The sequence below is a fragment of the Dryas octopetala genome, chromosome 8 (genome assembly GCF_963921425.1).
Source record: "Dryas octopetala chromosome 8, drDryOcto1.1, whole genome shotgun sequence".
In the NCBI taxonomy this organism is placed as follows: domain Eukaryota; kingdom Viridiplantae; phylum Streptophyta; class Magnoliopsida; order Rosales; family Rosaceae; genus Dryas; species Dryas octopetala.
The window spans coordinates 567,286-590,550 of record NC_141373.1 but is presented as its reverse complement, the minus strand read 5'-3'; the positions used below and the strand labels follow the sequence as shown (position 1 = coordinate 590,550).

The 23,265-nt window shown below is 36.1% G+C and overlaps 3 protein-coding genes and 2 non-coding genes across 6 annotated transcripts; 1 reads left to right on the top strand and 4 right to left on the bottom strand.

Annotated features, from left to right (window-relative positions):
* Positions 1–227: 227 nt before the first annotated feature.
* On the bottom strand, positions 228–6,688 carry LOC147275605 (cullin-1). Its single transcript, XM_086253171.1, has 20 exons — positions 6,515–6,688; positions 5,637–5,815; positions 5,394–5,493; positions 5,071–5,256; positions 4,924–4,971; positions 4,630–4,837; positions 4,472–4,545; positions 3,635–3,724; positions 3,467–3,547; positions 3,316–3,375; positions 3,003–3,032; positions 2,837–2,923; positions 2,603–2,752; positions 2,430–2,485; positions 2,073–2,193; positions 1,820–1,981; positions 1,566–1,709; positions 1,234–1,452; positions 953–1,120; positions 228–624 (listed from the first exon to the last, which is right to left on the bottom strand). The coding sequence occupies exons 2-20, from the start codon at positions 5,765–5,767 to the stop codon at positions 523–525; spliced, it is 2,217 nt and encodes a 738-aa protein (XP_086109297.1). The 5' UTR covers positions 5,768–5,815; positions 6,515–6,688; the 3' UTR covers positions 228–522.
* A 943-nt stretch (positions 6,689–7,631) lies between these two features.
* On the bottom strand, positions 7,632–15,478 carry LD (Homeodomain-like superfamily protein). Of its 2 annotated transcripts, none has more exons than XM_086254817.1 (13): positions 15,175–15,478; positions 14,998–15,025; positions 14,679–14,824; positions 13,992–14,338; positions 13,814–13,907; positions 13,628–13,721; positions 13,099–13,231; positions 12,969–13,020; positions 12,838–12,881; positions 12,661–12,749; positions 12,025–12,465; positions 9,517–10,103; positions 7,632–9,015 (listed from the first exon to the last, which is right to left on the bottom strand). In XM_086254817.1, the coding sequence occupies exons 1-13, from the start codon at positions 15,334–15,336 to the stop codon at positions 8,146–8,148; spliced, it is 3,087 nt and encodes a 1,028-aa protein (XP_086110943.1). In that variant the 5' UTR covers positions 15,337–15,478; the 3' UTR covers positions 7,632–8,145. The 2 variants fall into 2 exon arrangements, with proteins under 2 accessions (XP_086110943.1, XP_086110944.1); XM_086254818.1 differs by having other exon boundaries at positions 14,679–14,809.
* A 1,497-nt stretch (positions 15,479–16,975) lies between these two features.
* Positions 16,976–21,582, top strand: LOC147275603 (Cation efflux family protein). Its single transcript, XM_086253952.1, has 12 exons — positions 16,976–17,565; positions 17,842–17,911; positions 18,048–18,145; positions 18,314–18,465; positions 18,689–18,804; positions 18,934–19,030; positions 19,763–19,847; positions 20,089–20,151; positions 20,289–20,394; positions 20,637–20,767; positions 21,040–21,131; positions 21,217–21,582. The coding sequence occupies exons 1-12, from the start codon at positions 17,212–17,214 to the stop codon at positions 21,335–21,337; spliced, it is 1,485 nt and encodes a 494-aa protein (XP_086110078.1). The 5' UTR covers positions 16,976–17,211; the 3' UTR covers positions 21,338–21,582.
* Positions 21,583–22,097: 515 nt separating this feature from the next.
* LOC147275602 (small nucleolar RNA Z155) lies at positions 22,098–22,175 on the bottom strand. The gene has a single exon (XR_015124107.1). It is a non-coding gene; the product is annotated as a small nucleolar RNA Z155 (small nucleolar RNA).
* A 73-nt stretch (positions 22,176–22,248) lies between these two features.
* On the bottom strand, positions 22,249–22,342 carry LOC147275601 (small nucleolar RNA R41). Its single transcript, XR_015124104.1, has one exon. It is a non-coding gene; the product is annotated as a small nucleolar RNA R41 (small nucleolar RNA).
* Between the last annotated feature and the right edge of the window lie 923 nt (positions 22,343–23,265).

Below are 23,265 nucleotides of genomic sequence, written 5' to 3'. Positions count from 1 at the left end.
TATAGCAAGAATATGGAAAGGTACATAAAAGAAAAAATGTCACAAAAAAAAGAAAAGAAAAATGTAGATGAGATTATTGGATGTTTTTGAACTTATGGTGGAAGTTATAGTAAGAATATGTTGCATGTAGATGAAATTGACGAGATTAAAAGGGAAGTAGTGAAAGGGTGACATTTTTAATATAAGTAACTAGGGTCGGGATGATATTTTTTCATAAAGTAAGGAGGGGTGTAAATGATATTTTTCATAAAGTAACAAGGGCATGAATGATATTTTCTGTAAAGTAACCGGGCCGGAATTGATATTTTCTGTAAAGTAATAGGAGGTACGAGCGATTTTTTCGTAAAGCAGCTTTAATAGAATTGCACAAAAATTATCCACTCCTTTCAAAATCCTAGAATTTCTAAAGCGCTGCACATAATTTACAGCAAATCTTAAATCCAAAGAAGCTATATTCATCATGTTCCTATACTTCCACCAGCATATATCCCAAGTTATATGAAGACTCTTCCAACACTTGAATCATGCAAGATACTTGAACGTGTTAGGGTTTTCCTTGTCCCTCTCCAGGTAGTCACGGGTGATGAGATCTTCAATCCGCTTCTTAATTGCTTTGATGTCAGGCTGCATATTCCAAGTATAGTTTAGCCATAAATAACATGTTACTACAGAATTCTCAGCGGCAAAGTAACACGAAAACTATCCATACAGATATAAGAGACTTGCATTTCAATCCTCTAACAAGACCTGTTGACTTACTTCAATGGTAAAAATCTTTTGCATAAAGTCCATTACTAAAAAATTACTTTAACTTCTTACGTGAAAATATCTATATTGTAAACAGGAATGTAAGATTGAAAACTGTAAACAATGACAATTCTCCTGAATTGAACCCGAATATAGCCCTCTCTAGAAGTAGCACTACATGATGAGAGCAAAGATAATGTAATACCTTGAACATACGTCCCAACTGCTCAACACACTCCATGACTAATTGTTGGTGACCCAAAACTTTCCGACTCTTCATAATCCGAACAATGGCAGCATCAATAGCATATCTCCTGTCTTTGTCAACATCTTCAATTACCTTCTTTCTTTCATCCACTGGTGGGAGAGGAATCTAAGATAAAAAAATGCCAAAGTTTTCAGTCTTGAACTCTTAATACAAATATTCGCTGAAAAAAATAAACACCTAATACAAATAAAGGGAAAATGGTAATAGGGATCTCAGACCTTAATTCTTCTCATTCTGTCAGTGAACTTAGAGTTGAACTCAAAGTAGTCAGTTGGTGAGATAGTCTTTGTATTTGGCTCCTTAATGAGGATCTTGTACTTGGCACAGGACAGCGAATGGAGCAATCTAACCAAGTCATCATGAGTAAGGTTTAACTGAGTCAATATTTCTGAGTAGCTCAATCTATCTGCAGTATTAAAGAGCAGCAAGAGAGCAGCCTGTAAAATGAACACAACAGAATTTATAGCCTCCATACTAGAAAACATCTCTCAAAAATGATGAGGTGCCAACACTCAAAGATAATGAAGCAGAATATTGTGTCACAAGTTACCTGATAGGTTGACACAACCAATTCAATGGGTTTTGGTTCAAACTTGCCAGTAACGTTGCAAGTTCCCAATGAGTAAATCCATGTAAGTTTTCTGTGTTTCGTCTTTGTTTCATAGAATGCCTTGAAAACTTCAACACACTTCACCTAAAATGAACATAAACAACAAATACTTTAGCCAACAAGTACATTCTTTAAGCATAACCTACATTAGCAATGGAAATTTGACATTTCAACAAACTAAATATAAAAGTTACCATCTCTTCTGGAAGGTTAAGCTCAAATGATTTATAACTTGGCCAGTATCCAGTTGTAAGAACAGTGACTGTCAAATCCATCCCAGGATTAACATTGGAGTTATTGCGAAGATATTCCTCAAAGCTGGTCTGATTTTCCCGAGCCAATGTCAAATCTGTGACCTGGAAGAAAAAAAAAATGCCAAATGTAATCTATTAACACCAGAAAAACATACAGAAAGACAGACAAACAGTAAAAAACAGGTCAACTCACCATTCCCTCCATTTTTGAGGTGAACTGTCCACCACATTGCTGCTTCAGCTTAGTTAGAATACTTTTTTCATGGTCCTCATTGGCACTCCGATCAAAAAGTAGCCGACGAGCAAGTTTTTTCCTGTGAATTGCAAATATATATTGGTTACTTAATCGCATCCAACAGTTTAGTAATTGCCTCAATAAAATAACAACCAGCAGCCCTCACCCCTCTCTCTCTCTCTCTCTCTCTCTCTCTCTCTCTCTCTCTCTATATATATATATATATTTATGAATATATAAACGAGTGTCTGACAACAGTTATAACTTGTGACACATGAAACCAAATACACTCCAAACTGAAAAACAATGCCTTACCTGTAGAATTCTGCAAAAAGGTCTTTGTCACTGATATATGCAAGCAGCTTAACAACCTGAAAAAATTCAATAACAATATTAAAATTAATCAACAAAACTAACGGAACAAGAATACAAACATAACGCGGGCAATAAATTAAAATTCAACATAAGAAAAAACCTCAATAAAATACCTTCTCAAGTGTTTCTTCTATGGCCTCGTCACTCAACTTCTCACTCCCACCCTTCTTGAGAATATTATCACAGAATCCAGCAAGTAATTCAGCACTTGAACTCCCAGAAACAGCTTTATTGCAAAATACCTCAAAAGCCTCTTTCAGAGCCTATTATCCAACCAAAGTTAGCAAGCGTCTTTTAGACAAAGTGATAAGATAATATGTCAATGACCAGTATCCTAAAACACTAACCTTGTGAAAGAGCGAGTGGTTTATAAAGCAATCGTTGACATAAGCCATATACTTATCATGCAGCTCAATTATTTTTCTGACAAGGACCTGAAGAACACAAAGCTAAGTCAATCATGTACCTCCAATCACTTCTAAAATTCTTAAATACACAAATTAAATAATTCACCTGTTCCTGTGCACCACCTCCACTTGAAGCCTGCAGAATTGTTGATATCACTTAGCACCACAATAATAAAAACCAAGATGAACAAGTATTAAGCTCATTCATGAATCTATGCTAGATAGGGTTGGCAGAAGCACATGTAACCAAACACAATTACTGGAAAAGAATCCTATCACAATTTAGTACAGAGACAATTTTATGTGTCTGTTGATGAACACATACAATCTGGACAAATTAAACACCAAAATGCACACAGAGAAAGGTATGCATGTAGCATGAATTTACATAGATTAAATAACACAGAAAAATACTGAACCTGGTTACTTGTAGCATCTTCAGCCTGTTGGACCAGGGCTGTACCTTCAGAAGTGACGTGCTGCAAAAACCCACAGAACTCTTAGTATCATTGTAATAAAGAAACATCTAATCTAGGTCAGAAGTAGAACATGAGCAGAAAACCAACTAACCTGTTTGAATACACTAGCAACAGGTTCCAAGCCTTTAGGAATTTTATGGTAAAGTCTATATATCCTAGAAAGATCATCCACCTAGACATAAACAAGCAGACATAGTATCAGAAATAAACTAGAGAATGGCTGGATAACAAGATCACAAACTGCAAGACAACAAAATACCTTATCATCTCTAAGCAAAGCACGACATCCAGAATGCTCCTTTTCAAGCAGTTGAGTTGCATAATGCACCAATAACTCATTTTGCACTTTCTGCAGGACAAGCATATTGCAGCTATAAATAAAATGAACTTGAAAGTAGGGAGTATTACTATCTAAGAGAACATATAAGATTAAAAAGTAATATAAAAATCTCAAACCAGAACTCTTTGATCTGTCCATTCTCCACTTCAATCATAGAAGCCGAATCACAAGAGTAGGCAATTTGCACCACATCCAATGTAAAATAATGTTTCTAAACAGATACTTAATATATATATATATATTCATAATGTATCAGTGTGCGCCACATCACATCCCATGTTGCATGGATGTCTTCCTCATAGATTCCTAATGCATCAGTGCTAACACGTCTCAAAAGACCTCACATATGAATCATTGTTTTTCCATAAGAACCAGACTTTTATTAAATAAACAGAAAGTATAATATAGTGGATAAGATATCCACCAACTTAAAAGTTAAAAACTTACAACAGAGAAGTATATACCAGCTATGCGTCAAATACACTCACATATAAATCATTGTTCCATTAATTTTTATAAAATTCCTGTGCAACATCTATTTATTTTCACAGAAAGCAAAATACAACCCCCAAAGCACTTTAATACCTTAATGAAGTCAACATGTAACTTGAAGATTATTGAAGATCCTACTATAATATACAGGCACCACAACTACCACCCAGTAACCCCACAATCTCTCTCTCTCTTACACACACACACACACATATGCATACTACGTACACACATTAATATATATATATATAAATATTAACCAACCTCCACCAGCTTCTGCTCGCTGCTTGAATGCAGGTAATGAGAAACTCTATCTCTCTCCCTTTTCAAGCATTCTTCTGCCTGTACAATTCCATAACAGGTTTTAGACACATAGACTAATATGAAAAACCACACCACACCCGCATAACTAAATGAGAAACTTGCCTTCAACATGTAATCTGGACAAGAATCCTCCAAAATCCAATTTGATGCTTTACGAGAATAGTATTCACCAGTATCTGCTAGCATGTGTGATTCAAAGTCCTGTTCATAAGCATCCATTTGTCCCATTCCAATTTCAACGAATATATCTATCACATTCTTCAATAGTGCTCTATCAATCTGTTCTCCTTCACGTTCTTTATCAATCTGATAAAAAAACATTGGTTATAAACATTTGTTGGTGACAGGATATAGATATCTCAAAATACATGACTAGGAAGTAATAAACTTACAAGACCAATCACAGCAACTCTGGCATTAGTATTAACCTCCTGATAAACCTGAGAGTACACATTTACGCCATCAATCAGACACTAATGAAGCAACTTTGCAAAAGTGACAATCATCTATAAAGTAGGCAGTCTGGTGCCATAACTAACCAAATCACGAAAGCAGGTAAGCCCAACTTCATTTAGCCCAGGAAGTGACCTCCTCGCAATGAAGTAGCGATCAAGATAATGAAAGAAGCGAGACAGCCACCTAACCATAACTTTATGATTTGACCATCTTTTGACAAGCTCCCGCAGCATATACTCATCATGCTTCTCTCTTAGAGAGGGCAACACCTAATAGATGAACAACCAAATAAAACAATATGATTCTATGTAAGTTCAAAAAACCAAAACAAAGCATGTCACTTTAGTAAATGATATAGGATAAGGAAAACATGAGTAAACATATCATAATGTTCCTTAGTCCTCACCGTTGAAGTAATGTACTCCTCAAATGCCTCCCGATATTTGTCATAAAGTTGTTGAGAATAATCATAAGGTGGCTTTTGAGTACACATGTTATAGATAGTTCTGTAGTTGAAATTAAGGAAAGGTCCCCCAGAGCACACAACAAATGCCTTCCCAATAACCTTAAAGGGGAAAACAAAAGAAAAAACACAAATATACAACTGTAGTATTTGAATAACACATGCAAAAAACCCAGAAAAGGATACGTATAAAGCATCATATATTCCTCTGAGTTGAACTGAGTCTCTGGTAATCCTTCTAGAATCCTCTTAAGCTTCGTGATACCCTTCTGCATATAGTCCCATCCTTGGTCCAACTCAATAACTTTGCGTTCCATTGTTGCAGATGACAATATTTGCTATTCTCCAACTATAATTCTATCAACCTAATAAGAAAACAATCAAAATGTACTACTATACATTAGCAACATACACATTGTGTGGATCTAAGAACGTGAATGATTAACAATCACAGATTCCATAACAACAATCACTACAAAGATATGGCATGTATTAAGCAACAACAAATAATAACAGAAAAATATTCTAAAGGCTTGGAACCATTAGCTTGTATAGTATAGAGTATAAGGAATATCAAAAACTTATTTCCCGTACAGAAATCCTAGTAATCAAACCAGAACCGCATGCATATCAAAGTTAAATAAAAAATATGCTTAAGAATACAGTAAATAGAAAACCTAGAAATATACAACAATGCGAACAAAGAAAAGGCAAAAAAAAAAAAAAAAAACCTAGAAATATACAGCAATCCATCCACGTCATAATTCTTCGCGTAACATACAAAAATGCGAAAGCGAAAAGAAAGTCAAAATCCGATCACTGCAAAACAAAGTATATTACACAGGGCAACACAGAAAAAAATAAGAAAAAGAAAAAAAGAGCTGAAAATTGTTTTGCAAGAAAAATAAACAAACATGAAAGCAAAGCTTAGACGACGATGGAAGAGGCAAATCAACAACGAAACCTACAATCGAACCAGACGTACAATGCGATGGAGTTCTAAAAGAATTAATGGTACGTTCGCTAAGAATTTGGGAAAATAAAAGAGTTAAAAGAAAGAATACCTAATCTTAGAGAGCGTTGGTTGAGAATTGCGAGCTCGGAAAAATCCCCAAATCCAAGCCCTTGAAATCGCGGAGAAATTATGGAGGACGAAAGCATTTGGAGTAGGGTACTCCTTTTTATATAGAAGAGAAATAGCCCTTGAAAAATAATGTGGAAAGGCTAAATAAATTTAACTAAACGGCATTACGCCATTACGGAACTCCCAAGTCCTAAGTAGATAGCTGGGTTAATAATGTCTTTTACAGTTTCTATTCTTTTGCTTAATTTTTTAAAATTTCTCCGACTGATTAAATAAAAAATTCATATAATATTTGTGCATACTTTTTACTTTAAAATTTTAAATTTTAAACAATTTTTGTGCATACTTTTTTTCTTTCTTTTTTCAATAAAAAATTTAGAAAGTACACATAGTATGAGTCGGCAATAATGTTTTCTGTGTTATTTCAATGCTTAGAGTTGGACGAATAGTATGAATAGGATTAGTGACTTGACCAAAATAAAAAAAGGTAGGATAAGTTTTGATAAAATAACAAAAAGAAAAGTAGGATAAGTGAAGGGAGGCACACCATTGTTGTGGAGGTCCGACAACAATTACTAACTGGGTTCGAAGGCCCATTTGTTCACGCGGTATGGATTGGTTTAATTTTATCCGCCCGTTTTGATTTTTAGTTTAACAAAAGCAAACTAGCAAGTGAATACATGATGAAAGAAATTTATATACTAGTAAGTAGTAACACTATAATAGTGACGTAGTATTATAAATTCATTATAATTAAAATATGTATATAATTATAATAAATTGTTTAAAGTAAGAGATGCATAAAGTTTTGGAAAGCTCTCAATCTCTCATGGCAAGTAAAATTATGATTATAACCTTAAAAATGAACGAACCGTGGAGTGAGGGGCGGGGGGCACCCATCAATGATGAAATTAGAGTTGAGAATGTTGTGTACTTTGGTCAACGTTTGGAAGGGTATTTATATTGAATGTGAATAGTAATTGTTGGCTTGAAATTGTAGGCTAATTTGCCAGTAATTTTTTGGTGAAGAATGATTAGGTAACAGAAACCAGTTTCTCATTTGGAGTTGGTTTCCCATTATTGCTGTACATGGGGAAAAATTATAGCAAGGACTGTGTGATTGTGTTCCTGATAATTATCGCTGAAAGACTCAACTTATAAAAGAACAAAAAGAATGATTATAAATTAGTCAATTTATGTTTCTGTGGACCAGAAAGTGCTAATGTCTTGGCCCAAAACAAGTCTGATAGAGTCCATATTTTCATTTCCAACAGCCAGAGGTCCGATCCACACATGGAAGTCTTAGGTCCAAGGCTCCATCCTAAGTTTATAGTATACTCTCTTTTTTGTAGAAGTGGAAGAAAGGGTTGCCAAAATTTTAGATGTTTTTACTGTATTAGTGATCAGAATCGAGTTATGAACATCCCATCCTCTATAGACTCATAATAGTCATAATGGCTTTTACATGCTCCACCACCATCCCAAGCAAAGGCAAAACTCCATCCAAGAATGAGTCCACAATGCCACCACCCCACCATGCATGCACAACTCCATTATCACGGCTAAATAGAGTGAGTCTCACTCTGGATATAATGAACTGGACTGGACTCATCAGTGTCTGCCGTGGTCAGGCCACCTGTTTCCATGCCTACTATTATGACCTCCTCGGTGGTACCCTCCACCGGGAGAATTCCTTTGCCTCGACCTGTCTGGCCTGTTGTAATCCCGTCCAGAATTCATTCTTCCATGCATATTATTATACCCAGGATTTCTAGTTGGACTATTATCCGGACTCCACGATTCGAAATCTTCATTGCTCACATGCTCATTTCCTTCCCAATTAGGAGGGCCTGACAACTGAGGCTGCTGCTGCTGCAAAGGTCTTCCTCCTCCATATGATGCTGCATTATACTGATTTTGGTTCTCTAAATAATGGTAGTTCAAAGGTAATCCCTGTCTAGCTCTCCACGAATCAGATGAAGGAGGAGGGCCTGGTTTGCCCACTGGTGGTGGTTTAGAGGAGTAGGAAGGTGGTGTAGGAAGGGGAGGCTCAGAAAAACGGGGCTGTTGCAGTGGTTGTGGCTGTCTTTGTTGCCTTGCCGGAGAGGACAAGAATGGCGAATTGGGCTGCCTTTCTGCAACATTAAATGAGTTAGATGATAGAGGGGCTGATTTGAAATTACTCGTGCTTTCACCCCAATACGAAGGCATGGCGGACATATTTGAAAAGTTATGCAAGTGTGAGGAACCCATAGAAGGAGGAAAATTCTCGGGTATGATGGCAGTTGCTTGAGGCAGTGAGTATGAAGAAGGTACTGCTGGTTGGGCACTTGATAGCCGTTGTTGTGGAATAATATGAGATTGAGCTGTTGGAACTATGTTGTTGGTTGCCATTGCTGGTGAAGAAGTGTAACCCACTTTGTTAGCCATTGAGCTTTGTTGTGAAAACGCATTCCTTCCAGCTTCTTGTCTCCATCCACTCTGTGAATTCAATAAAAGGAAACAGAGAAAAAGAATCAGCTATGAATGGATAATTTATATTAAAAATAGCTGGTGGATAAAAGAAATTACATTAAAAATAGCTTTGATATTTTCATTATCAAACTTATTAAATTTCTAAGGTGTAAGATTTATTTTTTTTTCCTTTTTTGTATTATTCACAACATGATGTCATAGCACATGCATGCTCATGCACCACAAGACCTTAGCTTTGCCACTTGTTTCATCGATGGTCCCTCCTACTAAAAAAGTGATTAGAAGACCCCAAAATTAGTTCTACACAGTTATTGAACGCACTTTTAGCAATATCTCATTGGGTGTTTTCCTAAATTATCATTTTAATTTTAATTTGCTTCGCTGGTCAGGATTCTAGAGCAGAAGAGTGTGGAAGAGTGCAGTGCAAAGGATACTACTGCTAGTAATTAACTGCAAAAGTGTGTACAATGTCTGGCAAAAGTTGCAAATTGAGCCCAAGTAACGCACCGTTCCAGGATTGCTTGAAGGTGTTGGGGATGGAAGAGAAACTTGGACCTTCTCCTCCTCCACTTTTCTACCTAACCCATTTGAATTACCAGCAAGACCAGCCCCACCAGCCTTAATCATATCCAGCAATTTTACTGTTTCCTCACTTGATAAGTTGGCAGCCTGGCCAGATGTCAATGCAAACACCAATTCTGGATTTTTAAGCAGTACAGCAAGCAACTCTAGATCTGGTTCGGCTGTGCTTGCATTATTAATTTGAGCTAAGGTGGGTGCCAAAGAAACAGCACCGTTTACTCCTTGATGAGAAGGAACAACTAGTGTCTCTGCATTATTTACATCTCGGATAAGGGAAGCTTGTGCTTGTGTTTCAGTGCCATCAGCATCGGCAGGCTGTTCCGTTGGTATTTCCGGCGTCAATGAGTCATCATAGTCCATTTCAAGGTCCCATGGTCCCTTCGGGTTGGACGGTATCTCCTTGACTGTCCGGTAGATAGTTTCCAACTCACGGCGGTTTCTGTTTTTCTGGACTTCAATTTCTTTGCCATTCTCACCAGCACCTACCCTCCATGAAGGATTCAGTTTTATTTCTGCAGAAAGGACATAAAAGGTTGATATCCGCAGAGAATGTTATTTAACACTAAAGAAAGTCATCTACGAACCAAAGAACTACCAAAGTAAATCAGGAATAGAAAAGAAAAAACAAAACAAGTTGACACAAAGTTTAGTGCTCGGCATATAGGTTGAGTGTCTCAATTCAACATTGTCCAGGATCTGTTTGCCTTTGCAACCTCTATGAGATGAAGAGATGAACGTCCTTTATCTACCCTTGACTTATCTGCCAATGCCTTAAATAGCGATGATCGGGCCAAGTTGATTGGTTATTTAGCCAAGTGTCATTGGTTATTCTACCTTTATAAAATTATATAATAGAACCCTGATAAGAATGTATTTTCTGCAGATACAGTTCACAGTCAAGCATGTTACCAGAATTTCAATGCGACCTTGCAGAGTAGTTAACCCATATAAGTTTGAATTGTCAATTACCAGGTGCGGGTCAGATGGGTATTGGAGAGTAAACAGTTTTGACACTCGAGCGGGTTCAAGTTCAGACTTAACATTACCAACAATCCCTCATTAATTATTTCATGCTTACAAATTCAAGATTTCGATGATATAACCATTCATTTGGCTTGCTTGGTGGAATGTCCTGCTTTAAATATGAGCATACATGTAGATTAGACCTCATTCACATAAACCCATAATGATAATCCAAGAGTTTGCTTCCATACAGGTAAAAACCCATATAGACCTCAAGATTGCCCAAATCTTATTAGAACCAAATTGTGTTTAAATTTGCTAATCATAAATACCACATGGACAAAAAATAACAAGTGACTAAATCAAAGTTCCAAATCCTGTAGCACTATTTCTTTAGTAAACTGAGTTGTAAAACAGAGCCCTCAAAAATTTCACATCCACAATGATGATGAAATGAAAGGGGAAGTAGGGAAAGGGAGATGAGGTCACTCCTGAAATTTTGAAAGAGCTATAATCTATTTCTGTCAAAAAAAAAAAAAATCAAAGACATTAATATGCTTAGAAAACAAAACTAAATGATCCCGTTTTTATCTGGCATGAAACACCCACTCAGGCACCATTCTTTCAAACACCCAGCAATTGTCACATGGAAGAAATGACATCCTCCAACAACCTTTTGCTCTATGCAGCACGTATAATATACCGTAAAATACTGATGCCCAGACTGTCTCATTTCCTACCAAAATGCAAAATATGAATAATAACCAGACCAAGTCCAAGTGTCCAAGGGATTTTAAAAGCCACACTGAACTGCTACAGGATTGATATTTTTCTTCGGTAACTCTGGTAGAAATTATGATAGATAGATTTTAAAATTTCATTAATAGAAATTAAATATCATTTAAGATTTGATCCACAATGTAAGTCATTTGAGGCCCAATTATTATTTTCCAAGGGAAGTAATCCACAGGATCTCCTATAGATGATGGTTCAGTGGGCCCATCAGTGGAGAAGGGAGCTGTGCAGGCAGGACATTCAAAGAAAAGGTCACCTCAATAATTAGGCTAAACAGTAGAACATTTGTAATTAAAAATAAAAATAATTAAAACTTAAAAACAATAGAAAATAAAAAGGATTTGGGGGGCGAGGGGGAATTTTTTCAAACTCCACCTCATTACTTACATGCAACTGAACTAATTCCCCAGTTTTTCATACAAAAGCTTTGTTCAGGGTTTTTTCATCCTATTCATAAGTGAACAAGTATAGATACTTTGGGGGTGGGGGAGAAGAGATTATCCATCACTGAGAAGCTATTAACTCAAGCACTAAAGGCACTCTCCACTAAACTCTAAAAGCTTAGAAGGATCTCTATTTTTCCTTTTCCTTGTCCATAATGCCTATTGCTTTCACGTTAATATTATGAGCAAAAAGTCAAAGTAACCAACAAAGATCTACTAAAAGCATATGTACCTGGCGGTGTCTTCCATGGGATCTGGACTCTCTGGCACCTCTCCCATATGGGCTCCTTCATATCCATTCTCAGCTTTGGAGCAAGAGAAGTTTCAAGCCTATTAGGAGTTTCGCTCTCTTTCAAAGGAAGTATCACAGGTTTCTTGGGTTCATCAATATCAGACCGAACCAGAGCTTTAGGTACCACAGGCAATATGCTAGCCTGAGAGGTTGAAAGTTTGTTCACACATTCAGCCTTCACTTCTTTATTTTCGTTAGATGAACCAGATTTCCCATACTTGCTCTGCATAAATTGTGCTCGCATTTTTGATTTTTGGATATCATCAGCAGACATCGGACGACCCTGACTCACAGGTGTCGCTCTTGTGGCTTGCGGGCTTCTCCCAGATGCTTTTTGGCCAGGCTGTTCCACCAACTGAACTTTTCTGCGTTCTCTAAATTCTGTTACTAGCTAAGGATATGAACTCCTTTATAAAAAGTAAACTTCATATGAATGATTCGTATAACCTTTATTAAAAGCCTTGTTTCTTAACTAATGAATATAATTTTTGTTTTTCAAAGCAAGCCGTAATATGTTACTCGGGAACTGTAATATATCACATGGGAAAAAAAATAAAAAATCTATATTCAGGATACGGGATGAAGATACACCTAGGATGTGCTTCTTATTTGAATCATCTGATGAAGTTGTCAATAACTTCAATGGTTCTGAAGCCTCCAATTTCCTGAAAAAAGAAATTAAGATTGTTACCAACAACACTATCAAAAACAATACTATCTTAGCAAAATGTCAGAACAAAGAAATATTTGTACCTGAAATTCTCTGCAGATTCAAAGGGCGTTGCAAGGATGTCTTCCTGTACAACAGAAAGGAACCATCTGAAAACACTATGCAATTTAAACCAATTTGAATAAATTTTTAATAAATTCTATGAAGCACTTACATGAATATCCATATTTGACTTCCATGATTCATCGCCCATAACTTCATCAATACTGCAGAAAATTATAAGAAATAATTTAAAACTGATTAACCAACTTTTTAGTGCATGGAAAGTAAAAAAATTTACTTACCTCTGCTTCAGCATTACTAAATCTTGTTGTGAATCACTAGATGTTGTCATGCCATTTGGTTTCTTCATAGCTTGGCTTCTTGCTAATAATTTGCTCCATCTTGATAACAAAACCCTTGCCCTGTTTGATATGTCTGATCTTCAAATCAGATAAATGAGATTCAAAACATTCATGGGGAATAGAAAAGGACATCTGAAGTACATATAAAATTGCTAATTATACAAAAGAAACTTTCTAGGCACCAATGCACCATAGAAATAAAATTCAGACAAATGAGAAGCAAAAATCTCATGGTGTATAGAAAAGACAGCCAAATCACATACAGAATTGCTTATTTACAAAAAAGAAATTTAAGAAACACTAAAGAAATGGAAATCATCTACGCATATGAAGAAGCATGTTTTAATCTTGAGCCAGGAACAAGATCAACCATATATAGATGAGCACAAAAGAAGAATTTGAGAGAGACAGGGGGAGATAGAGGAACAGGTGACAAAGCACCAAAGTGGTTTCTGAAACAAAAACACACCTGCTGTCCTGTAAAACCGCAGTCTGTTAACACTTTGCAGTATGGCTGACATATGTACAGGAGGAGCTTTATGTAGAGGCAAATGACAAAGAACCTGTGCAGCAGGTAATTATTACATTTTAAAACAACAATCTTAAAGCATGGCAGATAGATAATTGAGAAAATGGATACCAGTTCAACAAATACCTTTAAAATGACAAGTAGAACACTTGTTTGTTCTTCAACGGCTGCTTGACTCAACCACGTTGCTAAAATCATCATGCCACCTTTAGTTAAAAACCTGCATGCATACTAGAGGATGTCTGGACCATAAAAAGATAAAACAGGAACATATTATCAAACCTATAAAGTGATTAGTAAGTACCAACATAATACTGAAGAATTCTGTATCTGCAAAACCCACTCCAGCAGTTTCACCTGCCCAGAAAATGTTTCTTCTTTCCGCATCGAGTTGAAAATGTTTTCAACAAAATGTTTATCTAAGTCATCTAATCCAGAAAGAGCATCATCTTGTGTGGAGCAAGATGGTGCATCTTCAACATTGGAGGGACCAACAGAGTTTAAGGGAACTGGATCAATTGGTGTCAGATCAGATCTTGTTGAGACTCCGTCCTGCAATTCTTTATGTTCATTGAATCTGATGGCCTTCTCCCTCGACAACTGGACTAGTTTTCTAACTCTTGACCGTTGACTAGTAAAAAAATCACGAACCTATCAATCAATGGAGCACAAGCATGTAAGAAACAATTACACTAATCACCATAAAATATGTTGAAATAGGTTAATGCAATCATTGAGATGTTATAAACCTTAAACCGTTCACTCTTCCGACCTTAAAAAAATTAAAAAATTAAAGAAACTACAATGGGGAGAAAATAATGTCATCTTGGGTATAGATACTCAACCCTAAAATTGCAATTAATAAAAGTGTAAGACCATATCTTATTATCAATTTGATCCACATTGATGTCCATGGGAGAGAGCTAAGGGTTGATTTCACAAAATGTGATATGAAATCATTTAAAGGAACAAGCGAAAAAAAAAAAAGAACCTGTGTGACTGTAACGCCGAATAAAGCACTGAGCTCACGAGATTCCTTCTTAGTAATTGCATCTTTAATAGCAAAAACAGATTGCATATACTTTATAGCCTTTGGATTTAACAAATCTCTAGGTCTTTTTCCTGCAAATGGACCATCTAGTTAGATAACAGATGGTGGCCACAAGAAACAAACACCCAAATGCATAAAAATTGTGAATACAAAATTATAGCAGCCAAATAGATATGTAGCTGAAGGAGCAAATTCAAGAAGTAGAAAACATCAACCATTAAGCATAATTAGCGATACTAATTCCACTTCCAAGACTTACCAATATTAATAGAAAGAGCACCAGCTGCCTGCATGTGGCCAACAAAAAAAGGAGAAAAATATTAGAATTGTTTTTTTAAAAATGGAACAAAACAGTGCTAATTATTCTAATCCTTCTATATTTCCTCTAATATCTCGGAAAACAAACGCAAAACGTAATTCAAATTGGAAAAGGCACCATTTCTTGGGAGAGAGGATTGGCGCCGGTGAGGTTGCATTGGGTGACGACGATTTTCTGGAGCTGATCGATCTGGCTGTGGAATAGCTCTCTCTGCGAGTCCACGAACTTCTGGAATGACTCCACGGAGGTCCCAATCTCTATCTCCGAAAGATCCTCCATTGCCGACCCCAAAGCTTGAATTTCGAAATCTAAATGTAGCGCATGAAGAATTTGAAAAGCAGGTATTAAGCACTGGGCCTTTGAGATAAAGTTAGGGTTAGGCTTTGGTAAGAGAGAGAAGGAAGGAAAGAGACGAAGCAGAGTGCCAAAGTAAAACCCAAACGTTCACGTCCACGTCGCACGAGCGCTTAATACAATTGGCGCGTGTATTTTGCGGATCCGGTTCGTGGGTTCTGGGTATGCTCTGCCGATTCGGTTTTTCTTTTGAGATCTTATAATTATCTAACATTTCCTGATTCGAAAAATTATAGAATATAACCAATATATCGTTATGTGATATAACTAATCTAATGTGTACGGGTATTATTGGACGATGTGTTTATATTAGTATGGTATAGTATTAATAACATTTACTCATATTATAACATATAGACCGGTTATATCACGTATCAATATATCGGTTATACAGAATAATTTCTCTCTTAATTCCATAATTTTTAATGTGTAACCAATTTAATGTGTAAGAGTATTATTAGACGGTACGTTTATCTCTCCTAGAGAATAATATTAATATAATCCACTCATATTATGACACATTAAATTAGTTACACCACGTGACAATGTATCGGTCACACCACGTGACAGTATATCAGTCACACCAAAAAATCTCTTCATCCCTTGGGAGAACATAATGTTTAGATTAAAACAAACTGTGTTTTGGGCATTCAAACTTAAATCCTTATTATTCAGAATATTAATTACACATAAGCTTTTTTTTTTATAGAAAATTCGATTTTTTAATCTCCAAACTGCCATTTTCTAATTTGTAGCTAATAATTATCATTTAATGTCTTAATATTGTTCAACATTATCTTGTTTGGAATTTTCAATTTAATGCATGAGATAACCCTAAACCCAAAGTTGTACCTATGAGGCCTCCAATTTGGCACCCAATTTGGGCTCTATTGAGACAAACTCTTCTTTGGGTAACTCTCTCTCTCTCTCTCTCTCTCTCTCTATATGCATATTGGTACAATTGACATGTACCAAGCGACATATTTGTACAGTTGAAATGTATATGGGAAAACGCCCATTATATGTGCAAAAACGCACTACTACGAGAAAAAACCTCTTATACGGAAAAAACGCATAATGTACAAGAAACAATCCTGATAAGGAAAAAGCCCCTGATACGAGAAAACTCAACTCAAATGAGGAAACATCCCTTATGTGGGAAAATATACCTAATGTGAGAAAATGCCACTTATATTGGAATACATGAAAACACACCTTATATGTGAAAATACCCCTTATACGTGAAAATATTTCATATACGAGAAAATATTCCATGTATGAGAAAACACCCCTTATACAATGAAACACACGTTACACACATAATGCTGAAAAATGCCCCTTAAACCAGAAAATGTTTCTTATACAGAAAAACACACTTTATACGAGAAAATGCTCACGATGCGAGAAAACCCTCCGGATATGAAAAATGCCCTTATACGAAAAAAACACCTTTTATACGAAAAACTCGTGCTTTTAGAATTACTCAAACAGTTTGTTGGTTGACTATACAGCCCTCCGTAGATTGTTGGTTGACTACACAACCAACAAACTGTTTAATCCCGAAAGCATACAAGTGCAGTAGAAACGCATCGCATCGTATAAGTACAGTAAAACGATTCCATACAGCTGTGCACAGTAAGCACAGGGAGTAGCTTCACCTTAAAGTTGCAGACTTCCAGCTCTTTCATGTCTCAAGAAATTAAACAGGAAACCCCCAAATCAAATACAAGGCATATTGATTATTCTTACAGACTCCCATAGTGAAAGTCAGTCTTCAACACTCTCTTTCAAGTTTCAACTATGGGATTCAGATTTCACAATCTCAATTCCATATATAACAGGCTTGCTTTGCACATACACAAGCATTCTCATCCCAACCCCATGATTGCCCAATCCCTCAAATCCCATCTTCAAGACCCTTCTTTAATTCTCTCTCAAAACCCCATTTACTCAATTCCCAGAAGGTGGCATTTGGGCCATTCCCACCACCACCATGATGATCAACATCAGCGTGTGTCTGGCAAAGAGGGCGAGAAGATCTTCAAGCTGGGATTGGCAGCTGACATTGGACTAGCTACTGGGAAAGCTCTGACTGGTTACTTATCTGGAAGCACCGCCATCATTGCTGATGCTGCCCATTCAATCTCCGACGTGGTAACATCCTTACTTTGCTGTTATTCTTGCTTTCCCATGTTTTTTATGTTGTTGAATTGAAGTTATTATTATTGTTGTCTTGTTGTATGTATTTCGGAGCTGAATTGTGCTAAATTGCTAATGTCTGTTTGTGGGTTTTATTTTTTTTTTGCTTTAAACTAGAAAGAGATTTATATCCTGATATATTCCAAATTGAAAATAAATGCTAAATAGTTCATACATGCTTTTGTTCATTTTGTGCTTGTCATTATCATCGCCATCTCTATTTTATTGCAGGTTCTTAGCAGCATCGCGTTATGGTCATTTAAAGTTGCAAATGTTCCGAAAGACAAAGAACACCCATATGGTCACTGTTGATTTGTACCTACACGCTACTCCATTGATCTCACATTATGCATATATGCACCCTATTTTGTTTTCGTTGTCTTTTTGTATTTGTTGGAATATATACAATTGTTTTCTTGTTTCACTTGTTTTTCCAGGACATGGTAAATTTGAGACTCTAGGAGCACTTGGAATCTCTTGTATGCTGTTGGGAACTGCTGGTGGCATTGCATGGCATGCTTTGGATCTTTTGATGGTAAGGGTCCATTATTTTTTCTCTCTACCTCCTCAAAGAACAGCATTCGTATTTTGTTCCTTTTCTGTTTTCAAATAATTTCAGTATTGTGGTCAGTTTTTCTCTTGATATTGAATCAGATTCTTCTTTTTGTATTTGTCCTTAGAAACCATTTTTTACCATGTGCAGGGATTATTTGCAGCATATCCTGAAATAGTTAGTCAGTCATTGACACATGAACATGTGCACAACCATCATCATGGACATCACCATGGAGTTAACATGGAGCACCCCGTTCTAGCTTTGAGCATGACTGTTTTCTCGATATCTATTAAAGAAGGGTACTTTAGTTTATAAAATCTTAATTTTTCAAGTGTTGTCTCCTACTCAATGTTATTGGAAAGCAGATTGAATTTTCTTATCAAGAATCACATAACTATTTAGGTCTTTAAATCATTGTTCCTTCTTTCTTTTGAGTAAAACATTTCTCTCTCTCTCTCTCTCTCTCTCTCTCTCTCTCTCTCTCTCCCTTCTTCACTAATATGTCTTCCTTATCTATTCCAGGCTATACTGGATCACAAAACGGGCAGGAGAAAGACAAGGTAGCGGACTGATGAAAGCAAATGCGTGGCATCATCGGGCAGATGCCATTTCGTCAGTAGTTGCTCTCATTGGAGTTGGTGAGACACTTTAGTTCTTCTACAGACCATTTCTATTTCTATTTCTTCTTTAACATTGAGTTAATCTATATGTACTACATATAAAAGCACGTATGCTTATAAAGCATATTTCATTCATTTTGATTTTAGGAGGTGCAATCCTAGGAGTGAAGTTTCTAGATCCCCTTGCTGGACTTGTTGTCTCAGGCATGATCCTAAAGGCCGGACTTGAAACTGGACATCAGAGGTCTGATTTGTGTTCCCCAGTTTATCTGAACCAGTATATCGCACTTGCTTTTTAGACTTCTAAAATGAGTTCACGTGATTGTTTAAACTGTAGCAGGTGCGGGTTCCTACAAATATTAATGTAGTTGCTGTAGTAGCAAACATATTTTTAAGTTCCCTGTAGTCCACATCTATACTTTTCATTTTTGTTTTTGTTTCGAGGTTCTGTTGGGTTTCTCATAGGGTGAGGCCTATTAGGCATATGCAAAGCCTTCTAATCTGAAAAAATCCTACTAATAGCAATCATATCTTGGAAAGCCATTTTGATGGTGTAGATTGGGCCAGTAGGTCTTAGAGATTTAAGTTACATTCTGATGCAACAAAATCATATGGCTGATGTGGATGAATATTGAACTGTCAAATTCCAATTTTATGACTTTGTGCTTATGATCCCACCCCCATAGTAGTATAAGCTTTCTTTCATTCATCTTTGACACTTCTGTATGTCTGAAGATGATCTTTACTATGAATGAAATAATCTAAGCTCAATACACACACACACACACACACACACACACACACACACACACACACACACACACACACACACACACACACACACACACACACACACACACACACACACACACACACACACATATTTGTTTGTTTATTATGCATCTCCCATCTGATGTGTGCGCTTGTGTTACTTATTTTAATTTTTGGCTTTTTGTTTTGGGGGGACCCAATTTAGTGTCTTGGAACTGGTGGATGCTGCAATCCCAGCAAATCAATTGGATCCTATAAAACAAACAATACTCCAAGTCGAGGGTATGAAGGTAAGTAGCAGATTCCTCTTTCGTTTTTAATTCTTATAATGCCTTTAGGAAATTATTGTTATTCTCATCTGATCTTTGTGAGTGTGTGTGTGTGTTGTGCGTAAAAGTCTGAAAATTGTAGTCAGATACTTTAGCTGGGTTTCATTAACGGGTGCCATCAGTTGGCTTAGGGATGAGAAGCTAGCATCTCACCAATTGTCTGTTATGAAATTCTTGTTTGAAATTATCTGTCTATGTACAGGGCTGCCATCGCTTGAGGGGAAGAAGGGCTGGTTCATCTCTATACCTCGATGTACATATTGAGGTTGGTTCTCCTGTGCTACACTTTTTCATGCTTTATGTAGCTTGAAGTTTGCCTGAAAACTGTCTATGCAAGGTTGACAAATACTGTACATTTTTTCTCCTCTAAGGCGGGTTAGTTGTTACCCTTTTGCCTGGCAGGTTGATCCTTTTTGTAGTGTTAGTGCTGCACATGAAATTGGAGAAACTGTTCGTTATCAGATTCACAAAAACCATCCTGGAGTGTCTGAGGTTTTCATACACATAGGTATGCTATGTGGTTCCACTTGCCAGTTTTGGTAATTGGGCTAGACAAACTACAAAGGTTCAGTTGTAACTTTTAAACAAATTAGAAATTTTTTGATCCAGTTGTTCCTTACTTAAGCAATTAGCAATTTACTCTCATGTTTGAATTCATATGTTGGATACCATGTTTTTGCTTTCTCATTGTAACTTTTTTATTCTCATTTCTCAATTTAATTCTCATCACTTGCTCTAACTTCTCTGTAGATCCTGCAATTTCACCCAGTGTAGACCAGCAAGAAATTCTCAATGGAACTGCGTCCCAGAAAAGTTCTCCTGCAGAAGATAAAGACATTGAGGCAGCTATTTCCAGTATCATCTCATCTAAGTTTGAAGAGGTATTTGTCATATCTTTAATGAACTTGGAAATTCATGCTCAGCTTGACTAGATTGTTTGCATGTGAATGTAAGGGCTTAATAATAACAATAATAAAGAAAATCAGGGACCAACTTACATTGCTTTTGCATCAAAGCATGCATGCCATATGATTAAGAGGGATAACCTTAAAATTCTTAGCTCTTTTAGTCTTATGCCCAAAAAACACCACATTGTTAAGCCTTCTTATATACTATTATTGTAAGTGAAAATGACATCCAGCATGTGTTTCAGAAAATGGTTGTTGAGCACATTACACACCACTTGTTGCAAGGCAAGAGGCTACTCCAAATCGAGGTTTCCATGCCCCCGGACATCTTGATTCGGTAAAACTGGTATCCCGACATGGTGATTCCATGCTGTCTACAGTTACATTCTTAACAATTCTTAAGTAATGTTTACTCATTACAGAGATGCAATGGATGTGGCAAGAGAAGCCGAGGAAGAGATTTTGAATTCAGCGAACGATATTATTCATGTCAGCATTCAGGTACGTCTGGGGAAACCAATTCCACAGTTCAACCATGACTAAAGAAGATAGAGAGCAGGCAAGCATTTGTGACCATTTGAATAGAATCATGAGAATTATAAATTAATCCCTGGAGAACGGTGGGTATAGAATGATGGTTTACTTACTTTCTTTTTTGTCAAAATACATACCTTTGGCGTTGTTATGTAATCTTTTAATTTCACTAATATGAAAACAGAGGGTGTCAATTCTCAGCTGTTTGTCACAAGTGTATTGTTCTATTACGTTTTCCAGTCACATTCTTTCTTTCCATGTTAGTTTTATTTTTCACAGTTTATATTATTTGGTTTACTTTGATGCTCCATCAGCTACCAGTCCGCAAGCTCTATTATAATTATCAACAATTAGTATGTTATTCGATTGTTTTTAGATTACGCTTTACCCAATCGCAAATTGTAAATTTGTAACAATAAAATAGACACGAAGAAAATTCTAAAAGATTACCCATAGAATACACCAATACAATTTTCAGTTTTGATTGGAAATTAGGACATTTTATTCATACCCTAATTTTTTATGTTGATTCAATTGAAAAATAAGCTTATTTTACAAAGTTTACTCAATATTATATTTTTAAAAAATTAGACAATAAAAAAGGAGTACAACTCCGAACTCAAATCTCATAAATTAGCCTAGTAAAATTTTTTGTGTTCCACTTTTTTTGAAAGAACAAAAAAAATAAATCGTTTAAATGTAATAAAAAATGGAAAATATTATGAACAAATAAAGAATAACAATTATGATAAATAGAAAAGCTGAGAACCATTGATCAGATAATTGTAGTCTGAGTTGTTTAGTCGACATGATGTAATTTCCAAAAAACTATATCATCACGTCAATGATTCTCAAACAGAGAAAGAAACCAGAAAAATAATAAATAAAAGAATTAAAAGAGGTAATATGAAGAAGAGAGAGTGAAGGCTCAGAAGGATCCATTGGTAATTTTTTAATCATGAGGAAATACCTTCCCTCAGAAAATAGGTAGTTTATCAGCATCACTGCCTCAAACTCTTCTTCTACGAAACAAAAAAATCTAATTCTATACGATGAAATAAAACAATGTAAAAACAAAGACGATAAGGGCCAGAGGCAGATGGCTTTGAGGGCTTTGAGCTCTCAATATATAGAAGAAGCGGACGAATGAATTAGGGTTGAAATGGTTTCGGGGACGCCGTCTTATGGTCGGAGCAACTTTCTCTTCAATTACGAAACTACCCCTCATTTATGATGGAGGTCTAGCCCAATACGGCCCATTTAGCAGCTGTGGATGTGGAAATAAAAATGGGCTTCAAAGCTTAATTGAAAACCCAACCCAATGGCCATAGCTTTTTCTTTTTTGTATATATATTTTCTTAAATTTCTGTTTATTTATGATCATGGAAATAATTGAAAGTTTTGATATATCTTTTGGGTGCTGGGTGTTCTGTTTAGAAGAATCCTCCTTTTTATATAATTATAATACATGCATGATATTAATAGAAAAATTTGGTCAATGACTATTATACTGTGACGTGGTATTAATAATTCATGTGTTATAACATGAATGGACCCGACTTAATATTTTAGGATATAATATTAATAAATGTATACATATTATAACATAAGTGTATTAGTAACACTACGTGACGGAAAGCCACAGCCACAGGCTCTCGTTCATCTTACCAGTCTACAAGAAAGAAGGCAATGAGCAGTGAGTGCCAGGTAGAGCAGCTTTATAGATAGGGGTAGTAAGGTACGAGAAGTGATTATCACACCAAAAAATTACTCCATCATTCTAACACATTTATGTAGACATTCATTGTAAAGGGCAAAGTCCCACTGAAGTGAGTTCCTCCTCAAGAACGTCTAGAATTCTTGATTATGAAAAGAAAGAAAAATACATTTTTGGGTTTTCTGAGTTAACAAAAGGATGACTTGGGTTGAAAGAGAAA

What these genes read in the sequence shown, in the direction of transcription:
- LOC147275605 (XM_086253171.1), bottom strand. Translation starts at nt 5,767, where the DNA reads ATGGAACGCAAAGTTATTGAGTTGGACCAAGGATGGGACTATATGCAG. An exon ending in GAGGTGGTGCACAGGAACAG is followed by an intron (nt 2,924 to 3,002) that starts GTGAATTATTTA and finishes TGTGTTCTTCAG; the next exon opens with GTCCTTGTCAGAAAAATAAT. An exon ending in TAGAAGAAACACTTGAGAAG is followed by an intron (nt 2,486 to 2,602) that starts GTATTTTATTGA and finishes GAATTTTTTCAG; the next exon opens with GTTGTTAAGCTGCTTGCATA.
- LD (XM_086254817.1), bottom strand. Translation starts at nt 15,336, where the DNA reads ATGGAGGATCTTTCGGAGATAGAGATTGGGACCTCCGTGGAGTCATTC. An exon ending in TCGGCGTTACAGTCACACAG is followed by an intron (nt 14,339 to 14,678) that starts GTTCTTTTTTTT and finishes ATTGATTGATAG; the next exon opens with GTTCGTGATTTTTTTACTAG. An exon ending in GCGGTTTTACAGGACAGCAG is followed by an intron (nt 13,232 to 13,627) that starts GTGTGTTTTTGT and finishes TTTGAAGATCAG; the next exon opens with ACATATCAAACAGGGCAAGG.
- LOC147275603 (XM_086253952.1), top strand. Translation starts at nt 17,212, where the DNA reads ATGGGATTCAGATTTCACAATCTCAATTCCATATATAACAGGCTTGCT. An exon ending in TCGATATCTATTAAAGAAGG is followed by an intron (nt 18,466 to 18,688) that starts GTACTTTAGTTT and finishes TATCTATTCCAG; the next exon opens with GCTATACTGGATCACAAAAC. An exon ending in CCCCCGGACATCTTGATTCG is followed by an intron (nt 21,132 to 21,216) that starts GTAAAACTGGTA and finishes TACTCATTACAG; the next exon opens with AGATGCAATGGATGTGGCAA.